This window comes from Phyllostomus discolor, chromosome 14 (genome assembly GCF_004126475.2).
Source record: "Phyllostomus discolor isolate MPI-MPIP mPhyDis1 chromosome 14, mPhyDis1.pri.v3, whole genome shotgun sequence".
NCBI classification, from domain to species: domain Eukaryota; kingdom Metazoa; phylum Chordata; class Mammalia; order Chiroptera; family Phyllostomidae; genus Phyllostomus; species Phyllostomus discolor.
The window spans coordinates 13,547,498-13,557,253 of NC_040916.2; the positions used below are offsets into that span (position 1 = coordinate 13,547,498).

At 39.9% G+C, this 9,756-nt stretch overlaps 1 protein-coding gene across 1 annotated transcript; it reads left to right on the top strand.

Moving 5' to 3' along the window:
• Positions 1-248: 248 nt before the first annotated feature.
• On the top strand, positions 249-7,374 carry PTGS2 (prostaglandin-endoperoxide synthase 2). The gene is made up of 10 exons (XM_028530754.2): positions 249-438; positions 1,265-1,381; positions 1,502-1,645; positions 2,202-2,345; positions 2,768-2,949; positions 3,610-3,693; positions 3,822-4,068; positions 4,346-4,632; positions 5,023-5,170; positions 5,323-7,374. Exons 1-10 carry the CDS (start codon positions 267-269, stop codon positions 5,730-5,732), a joined length of 1,935 nt encoding a protein of 644 aa, XP_028386555.2. The 5' UTR covers positions 249-266; the 3' UTR covers positions 5,733-7,374.
• The last annotated feature ends 2,382 nt before the right edge of the window (positions 7,375-9,756 follow it).

The window sequence follows — 9,756 nt, forward strand, 5'->3', positions numbered from 1 at the left end:
GAGGGGAGGCGATACTAGCAGGGCTTGCGGAGGGGTGGGGTGGCAATCCATTTTGCACCCACCTTGAAGAAGCGGAAAGTAGTTTCCTGAGTTTCCAATTTTGTCCCGTGCGTGGGTAAATCCCTTCCCCGGCGCTTGCGCAATTAAGTGAGGGGCGGGGTGGAGGGAAGTTGAGGACCAATCAGAAAAGGTGGAAAGAACCCATCAGGATTACGTGAGCTGTTTTCCAAGTCTTAAAAAGGACGGTTCGCCCCGTTAGTTTCCAGATGTCAAAGGACCTGAGCGAGAGTCAGAAGTACGCCCAAGATTTCTGCCCAGCGCCTCTTCTAGCTCCATCCACTGCCCGGAGCCCACGCACGGCATCGCCTCGGTCTGCTGCAACCAAGATGCTCGTCCGCGCCCTGCTGCTCTGCGCCGCCCTGGCGCTCGGCGCTGCAGGTGGGTACCTGGTGCTGCGCACCGCGCGCTGCCCGCTAGGTTTCCGCTCGGATCTCCTGGGGACCTCTTCATTCACAATACTTTCGGAATGGGGAGGGTGCAGACTTTGTACAGAACTTGGGCCGCTTGAGTCCAAAAGAAGTGGGTGGAAATTCCTGCTTTACCACCATCTCTGATCATCACGGGCCAGTTCCTTCACCGGTCTGGTCTCTTTTCTTAGCCGCTAAATAGGAATAGTGATACTAATTTGCAGGTTGTTACTTTGATAAGACTGGATATGGTCAATATATGTGAAATGATTGTGTGTGGTACCCACGGTTGTTGAGTGGGAGTAATTGTTTTACGCCCACTAGGGTTTTATTTAAATACCCTAGTTAGTGCTTTCCTGCCTCAGGAAAGCCCAGGTTTGTTTTGTTTTGTTTTAGATAAGCAAAATATTTTAAAAATAAGCTCTTTATACTTTGCAAGTTTTCCTAAATTTTGATTAAAGTACTACATCTATCCATTTTAATTTTGAGAGTGCTACTTATGTGAGCTTCTTAATAATGCTAAGTTGAACATAGAAAAACTTACTAAGAAAAATCTTAGCAACGTGATTTCCTCGTTGAATAGTCTGTTATCCGTATTTAGAACAGGAAGTCGGTATTGCTACTTTATAACCATTCTGTGGGGCAGGTTTTTAAAAGTTGTTTTCCATTGGCTACCTGTATATTTCTAGAATTTATTATTGTAAAGATGACCCGTAGTAAGGAAAACAATGAGACGTTTAAGCCAAGATGAAGACACCGACGAACAATGTATTTACTTGTCCTTACTTTTATTGTAGCAAATCCTTGCTGTTCCAACCCATGTCAAAACCAAGGTGTGTGTATGAGTGTTGGATTTGACCAGTATAAGTGCGACTGTACCCGAACAGGATTCTACGGGGAAAACTGTTCAACGCGTAAGTTTGCCCTTGGGTGCCCTCATTTGGAAGGGGGGTGCATAGAGTTCTCATTTTACAGATTTGCGCCTTATGATGCACCCCATTAATTTCACCCTCCTTGTTTTTCTCTTATTGCAGCTGAATTTCTGACAAGAATAAAATTATTCCTGAAACCCACGCCAAACACAGTGCACTACATACTTACTCACTTCAAGGGGGTCTGGAACATTGTCAATAATATTCCCTTCCTGAGAAATGCAATCATGAAATATGTGTTAACGTGTAAGTACATTCTCTTTCTAAGGTTTTAAACTTCCTTGAAGAAAAATGGTTTTTTATAATACCAAACCGTTGCAAAACCAAATCCAAGAAACTTATTTCCAACCTTGTCAAAGGGACTTTAAACACTTTAAATACACCTTTTTAGTGTGCCTTCTATTTTAACGGCCAAAAATCTGGACATTTTGGTCCCATTTAAGTTAATAAAGTTCTGTCTCACATTCAGAAATTTGCTTACAATCCATACCTTTTATGAGCTTCTTGGATGTTTACTTGAAAAATCAAGATGGCTAGACCATCTGGTCTTGTGTAAAGTAACTAAACTTTATTAAAGATGTATTTTAATGAATCATTCTTTTTTATTAAGTAAAAGTGGCAGTTAGATTTAAAGTTTAACTGTTTTAAAATAGTGTGTCTTTGTTGGAATTGAATTCAATCTCTGGTGCCACTTTGCGCAATAAAGTGAGGGCTGGGGAGGGACATTTTACAATAAAAATGATCATTGATTTGCCTTGCATATGGAGACTAATTGAACAACTTTTTTTCTTATAATTTTCAGCCAGATCACATTTGATTGACAGCCCACCAACTTACAATGCACACTACGGCTACAAAAGCTGGGAAGCCTATTCTAATCTCTCCTATTACACCAGAGCTCTTCCTCCTGTGGCTGATGACTGCCCAACTCCCATGGGGGTGAAAGGTGAGTGAGAGCAGGCAGTTAGAGACGTATTGCATTGGGGGCTGGATTACTACTTGGAAAATTTGACCCTACATTATCATTTTTATTTACAAAAGCATAGTTTTTTCCCTTTCCTATGGATAGCTATGGAGATTTTTTCAAAGTGTGAGTCTGTGTAAATTATTGCATGAAAGTGAGTGGGCACTTCGGTTTAATGTCCTAGCGTTTTCAAATCCTTTCATTAATACTGAATTCATACTAGTTAAACAACAGATAAAACTATTCAATAAGAAGTTTTCCCCCCATATCTTAGACCTGTTATTTATATTAAGAGCCTGGTCACAATTGTATCTCTCCTGTAAATGAGGAATTCCCTGGTAAATTGACAGTATTATCTCCTTCCTTGTCTATAACGGTGAAATCTTATCTTCCTTATTTTTCAGGGAAAAAAGAGCTTCCTGACTCAGAAGTGATCGTGGATAAATTTATATTAAGAAGAAAGTTTATTCCAGATCCCCAGGGCACGAATTTGATGTTTGCCTTCTTTGCCCAACACTTCACTCATCAGTTCTTCAAGACAGACCATAAGCGCGGGCCAGCCTTCACTAAAGGGCTGGGTCATGGGGTAAGCCAGCACTCGATCAAAATCACAGCGAATCACAGGGAGGCGCTCACGTGCAAGGCCATATATGTATTTGCCACACCAAATAAGTCACGCTCTTTTCAAAACGTGGCCAGTCTCTGAAAACTTTCATGGAGTTTTCATTTGAATTCACTAGTTCGGTAAAAATACACACACACAGATATCATTTGTAATTTGGCTCTTGTGTTTTTAGTTGAGAATATTGGCATGGCAAAACGTTGTGTATTTGACACATTTGTACCCTGATTATGCTGCTTTAAATATTACAAGTGAGATTTTTGCAGCATCATTATCTTTTGGATTTCAATGACATAGCTTCAGTTTACTGATAGGGATTTTTTATGAATAATAAATCTTCTGATGTTTTTTAAAGGAAATAACTATACAGCAAAGTGTATGATATATTGATCAGCTACATAGGACATACTAATGCCTTTAAATACAAAAGACATATGTGTTTGTAGCTTCAATAGTCAAACATATTAATTTAGTATTTTGTGGTGATAAAAAAGTGTTTTTATTAAAAATTTTTAATTGAAGCAAGATAAATCATCAAATTATTTAATGATAAATTATATCATAGACATTTATAGAAGAACAACTTCAGCAGCAACAAACTGAAAGTTTTCTGTATTCTTCCAGGTGGACTTAAATCACGTTTATGGTGAAACTTTGGAGAGACAGCATAAACTGCGCCTTTTCAAGGATGGAAAAATGAAATATCAGGTTTGTCCTATTTGAATATTAAGATTCAATTATGACTCACCACTTTACCTGTATTTTTAAATCTCCGATTACAATTTATTTCTTAACCTTTACATTGATGTTTACTCACTATTGTCCTTTTTTTTTAGGTAATTGATGGAGAGGTATACCCCCCCACAGTCAAAGACACTCAGGCCGAGATGCTGTACCCACCCCACGTCCCTGAGCACCTGCGGTTTGCGGTGGGGCAGGAGGTGTTCGGCCTGGTGCCGGGCCTGATGATGTATGCCACGATCTGGCTGCGAGAGCACAACCGAGTGTGTGATGTGCTGAAACGGGAGCATCCAGAATGGGATGACGAGCGGCTGTTCCAGACAAGCAGGCTCATACTGATAGGTAAGGAAGGAGGGGAAATAATTTAAATAAAACCATCCCCCCACCCCCGAGAAAACTAGTTCATTAGCTTTGCTATGTTTTAAGTCATTCTGCAGGGGTGTGGTGGGTGTAAAATCACATGCTCCATATTAAGTCAGTATAACTACCTACTTTCGGTGTCATGGTAAAGAAAAGGAGAAGTGAAGGAATGGCCAGTCAACAAAAGTGCATTTCGGTTGCTTGAAAGATAGTGATCAGGAGGAATTAATGTTCTCCTTTTTTTCTTTTGTGCAAACAGGAGAAACCATTAAGATTGTGATCGAAGACTACGTACAGCACCTGAGTGGCTATCACTTCAAACTGAAGTTTGACCCGGAGCTGCTTTTCAACCAACAGTTCCAGTACCAAAACCGCATCGCGGCTGAGTTCAACACGCTCTACCACTGGCACCCCCTCCTGCCCGACAGCTTTCACATTGATGACCAGGAGTACAACTACCAGCAGTTTCTCTACAACAACTCTTTACTGATGGAACACGGGCTCACCCAGTTTGTGGAATCATTCAGCAAGCAAATTGCTGGCCGGGTAAGCAGTGTTACTGAAAAACAAAAGAAAACGGGACTGCTCAGAACTACAGTTTCTGCCATCAAAATGATTTTTCTCAGACTGACTAAAAAAGTGATTGTTTTGCTAGTAAAATTCTTGAAATGAGAATCTTGCCATTTTTTGAACTGTTAAAGCTTTTAGTCTACAGTTAGCACATGGCAATATATAATCGTACCTTAAATATAGGTATTTTCAACAGCTTTCTAAAATCTTAATAGATTACAGAAATAAATATTTCCAACTTGAATAGTTTCGGTCTCAGCTGGGAGCATTAGTCTTACCTCCTTTGTGCCCAAGGAATGCTTTTAAAATAGAAATTGTTAATACACCTAAAGTTTTTGTCTAATAAATACAATTCATTGTCCACAGGTTGCTGGCGGTCGGAACCTCCCAGCTGCAGTCCGATACGTAGCCAAGGCCTCCATCGACCAGAGCAGGCAGATGAGATACCAGCCTCTTAACGAGTACCGCAAGCGCTTTCGGATGAAACCCTACGAATCCTTTGAAGAACTGACAGGTGAGAACCAGTGTTTGGACTTCCTAAAAGATCCAAAGGGCCAGATGGAAACACCAGAGCAGTTGGAAGCAGGTTGAGCACAGGGGTAAAACTATTTTTGCACTTTGTACAGTTTTACATCGGTTGTATCTGTGTCTTTGTCACCTTCACAGGAGAGAAGGAAATGGCTGCGGAGCTCGAAGCACTCTATGGTGACATTGACGCCATGGAGCTGTACCCCGCCCTTCTGGTAGAAGAGCCCCGTCAGGATGCCATCTTTGGGGAGACCATGGTAGAACTCGGAGCCCCTTTCTCCTTGAAAGGGCTGATGGGCAATCCTATATGCTCTCCTCACTACTGGAAGCCTAGCACCTTCGGTGGAGAAGTAGGCTTTAAAATCATCAACACTGCCTCAATCCAGTCTCTCATCTGCAATAACGTGAAAGGCTGCCCCTCCACTTCATTCAGCGTTCGGGACCCACAGCCCGCCAGGGCCGTCACCATGAACTCGAGCCCCTCCCAGTCCAGACTGGAGGACATCAACCCTACCGTACTGCTAAAAGGACGTTCCACTGAACTGTAGAAGCCTATTGATCATATTTATTTATTTATGTGGATGATTTCTTTTATTTAATATTTATATTGAACTCTTTATGTGACTTAACAGCTTCTGTTAAGGAGGCGGGGGTGATACTTGTGAAGATTTTCATGTCACTGATTTAAAGATGTCTTATCTCTACGTTAAAGGGAAAACCGGTTGTCATTGTCTGACGTCTTTTTACTTGAATTTCAGTTTAGATTGTTTTCGTGAGAACCAGAGAAAAGACATTTGAACATTTACATGCTGTTACTAGACCACAAATGCTGCAAGTTTCTTTCCGCACTTTCAATACTTACAGTGTCTCTTCCACGACCCACGGGAAGCAACTACCTGCACCATCTCCCTCTGATTTTCCTCTAGCCATTTTGCTAAAGAGAAACTTTTCTGATTTGTTTACTACTCCTATTTTGTTTTCCTGGTTTCTGGATCTGGGTCTTCTTTGGTCTCTGTATTTTCTTACCTGAACTTTTGCAAATTTTCAGGAAAATCTCAGCTCAGGACTACTATGTAGCTCCTCATATGAGGAGTGAAAGCAACCAAAAACTCTCAAAAAGGGCCTTGACAAAAAGAAAGTGCTCGTGTTTTAAGTGAAAGGCAGAAAACTTTATTTATATTTCATTTTAACTGTGTAACTGAAGACACGTACCGAGAGGCTTAGAACAAAACTCCAAGGGGTTCTTGACAGGGAGAGAGTTATGGTCCTCCTCGGATGAATGTCCTTCCTCCTTTGAAAACAAAAGCCAGCAATTCCTGAGTAAGTCCCAGGAAAATAATACTTCTTCTTTTCCACATCTCATTGTCGGCTGACATTTTCTGGTACTGTATATTATTTAATTTATTGAAGATTATTATTTATGTTTGTTAGGACATTATTATTATAAACTGGGTTGAAGCCTGCATTGATTGTTTTTTACATTATGTCAGGATCACTATGCCTTCTTTGGGATTACCTCTTTGGATTTTGAAAACTACAGAAGAATTTATTAGATTAAGGTGTGAATGAATTTTCAGGAACATTGAGCTATTCGGTTGGAATTTATGTATTTAAGATTTACGTATACACCAGCCCACAGAGAACATCATGTCTCATTAGCCTGGATGAAACATAAGACTAATCTTTTATACATTTTTTCATTACCTGTGGATGCTACATTAATTCATTCAGTCATAACTTATTGGAGAGACAGTCTTTGCAAAGCACTGTAGATTTCAATATTTTTTAATCAAGCACTGATTATGAATAACTAGTATTTTTGTAAATAATTAAAAGCATGTCTCTTAGGCAGAGGGAGATGAAATTTCATTAAAAAGAAATAACTCAGGGGAATTTTTTTAAAGATTTTATATTTAAAATGTTAATGGTTAAAAAAGAAATAGTTGATACTAGAAGGGCTTGCACAAAAAAACACACAAACCTGTTAACTTCTCTGATTTAAAGTCTGATTTGTTATTAACATCAACCTGCTATCTGAACCTAGGAATTCAGAATGTGTATGTGAATTGTTTTTGTGCCTCAGACTGTTTTTAAATTATGTACAATACAAGTGTTGAAATATGCCTGTTTATTTTTATATCAAAGAATTGAAAAATCTCTTCTAAAATAAATTCTGACGGTTTCTACATATCTTTGTCTTATGACGTCTGATTTCTCTCAAGTCACGGTTTACACACACTGTGAACCATTGTCTGTACTCTCCCATCTAGCCCCCATCTAGACCAGCCCTTAATGAAACGGTTCTGCCCTCGGTCACACACAGGCTTCCTAGGGTCGCTGTCTATAATCTCTCCTTCACTGCCACTCCGTATCGGGAAACATGTGCTCTGTGCCATAGCAGGTAGCAACAAACCTGTGGTCGTTGCCTAATCTTGAAGAAGGGAAAAAACTAAGCACACAAAGAATAAGAAAAGAATGACAAAGGAGGTACAAAATTAAAAGGGGAGTTTAAAGAAGAGGAGAGTATACTTAGTTGGGTAAATCACTGACACCTGGCTCTTTGTCTTCTGTTGTGTACACCCCTACGCTTGACACCTTGGTAATTTCAGTATCTAAATGGGCCATGTTTTTAACGTTTTGCCTGGCCTCTCTCTTCCTCGGCCTTCTCCATTCCTGTGATGCCTCTTTCCACCATATTTCCATTGATCATACATTCCTTGGTCTCATCGTTAATTACTGTGCCATTTGCTAAATCTTGATGTCAAGTATCCGTTTTTCTTTTTTACCAACACCGACAGCTCATCTATTTTAGTACTTACACTCTAACTTCCAAAGGTCCAGTTTCACTGTGCCTAGTGACCCACCAATTCCTAGCTTCAGTAATTTTCATCCCGTTTACCTCCACATTTCCTAACTTAGGAATCCAGCTCAGATTCCATTGCCCATCACCATGTTGATGCCTTCATTCTGGGTCTACTCTCCCTCCACTGTACTTAACTGGCAAATTTTAATTAATTTCAGCCATCTTCCCAATCTGTTTGACTTTCCAGTAGCATTCAATTCAAATGTTTATAGCTTCTTTACTAAAAAAAAAAAATAGTTTTCTCATCTTCATGATTTGATCCTCCCCTGGTCTTGCTCTACTTTCACAGCGTGTTTTCGCAGATATTTTAAAAACTCTTCATTCTCTACTGCAACTATAAATTCAAGTATTTTGTTCCACCTCTATTTAAGTATACTCTTCCAGGTGAATCTCAACCAAGCTCATAAATTAAAACACTAATTGACTAAGCACTCCCAAATTTATGTCTCTAGAACCAACCTCTAATTGTCCGTTGACAACTTTCCACTCAAATACATAAATAATGGCTTATCTTACATCTCTACCCTCTTGGCACCATATGCCCAAACTTATAGTAATCCAAAAGATACCACCACCCCCTGGTTCTCAGGCAAAAAACCTTGTGTTCTTCAAGCCCATAGCCAGTCCAGTAGCAATGTTGTTGACTATATTGCCACAAACAAATTCTAAATCTGTCACTGTTTCTCCAACTCCACTCTACTAACCTAGTCAATGCAATAATCTCTTAGGTGGTTTTCCCTCTGCTATTATTGCCTCACCCGGAACCATTCCACTTGTGAGAGTGGTCATTTTCACACATAAATCACATCATGCCCCTCCCTTGTTTGAAATCTTCTGGTGGCGTCCTGTTACACCGCAGATAAATCTAAACTCCTTACTCCATCCTACAAGGGTCTCAGGGATCTGTGACCTGCCTATCTATCGGATCTCACCCACTACAACTCCCCATCCTTGCTCACTGTGTTCCAGCCACGGTTCTTCTGATTTGCTCATTACCGGTGGTTTCAAGCTGTTGCCCCTTTCTAGAATGTTCCTTCTGAAGATTTTCCCATGGCAGTATCCATCTCAGTATTCAAATCTCATTTCAAATTTCTCCTCTTAGGAAGGTATTCCCCAACCCACTAAGCTAAAGCAAGTACTAAAGCAGTTTTGTTTTCTTTATGGCTAGAATGTCATTTCTATGAAAGCAAGGATCTTGCTTGTAGTGTTCGCTGCTCCCCAGTGTCTAATACTTAAAGGCATTAAAAACATTCAACAAATGAATAAGAATAAATTTCATGAAAGAAGTAAAATATATGTTGATTCTTGAATAAAGAATAAAACCTTAAAATAAAAACAGAGATATCCACTCTCAAAAATAGTATGGCAGTTTCTTCTAAAACAAACCAAAAAAATTACTTACCATATATATCAGTTTTTTATTGATGCTATAATAGATTACCACAAACTTACTGGCTTAAAACAGTAGAAATGTATTGTCTATATTTCTGGGTGTCAGAAATAAGAAATAGGTCTTATGAGTTAAACACAAGGTGAACATAGGGCTATGTTTCTACTGGGCACGACGGAAGGGAATCTGTCTCTCAGCCCACAGCTTCTGGAGGCACCCTGCATCCCTTGTGTCATAGTCCTTTTGTCTGTCATCAAAACCAGTGGGGTAACATCTCCAGCTCTGACCCTCTCGCCTCTCTCTCAAAACGGCCTTTTGA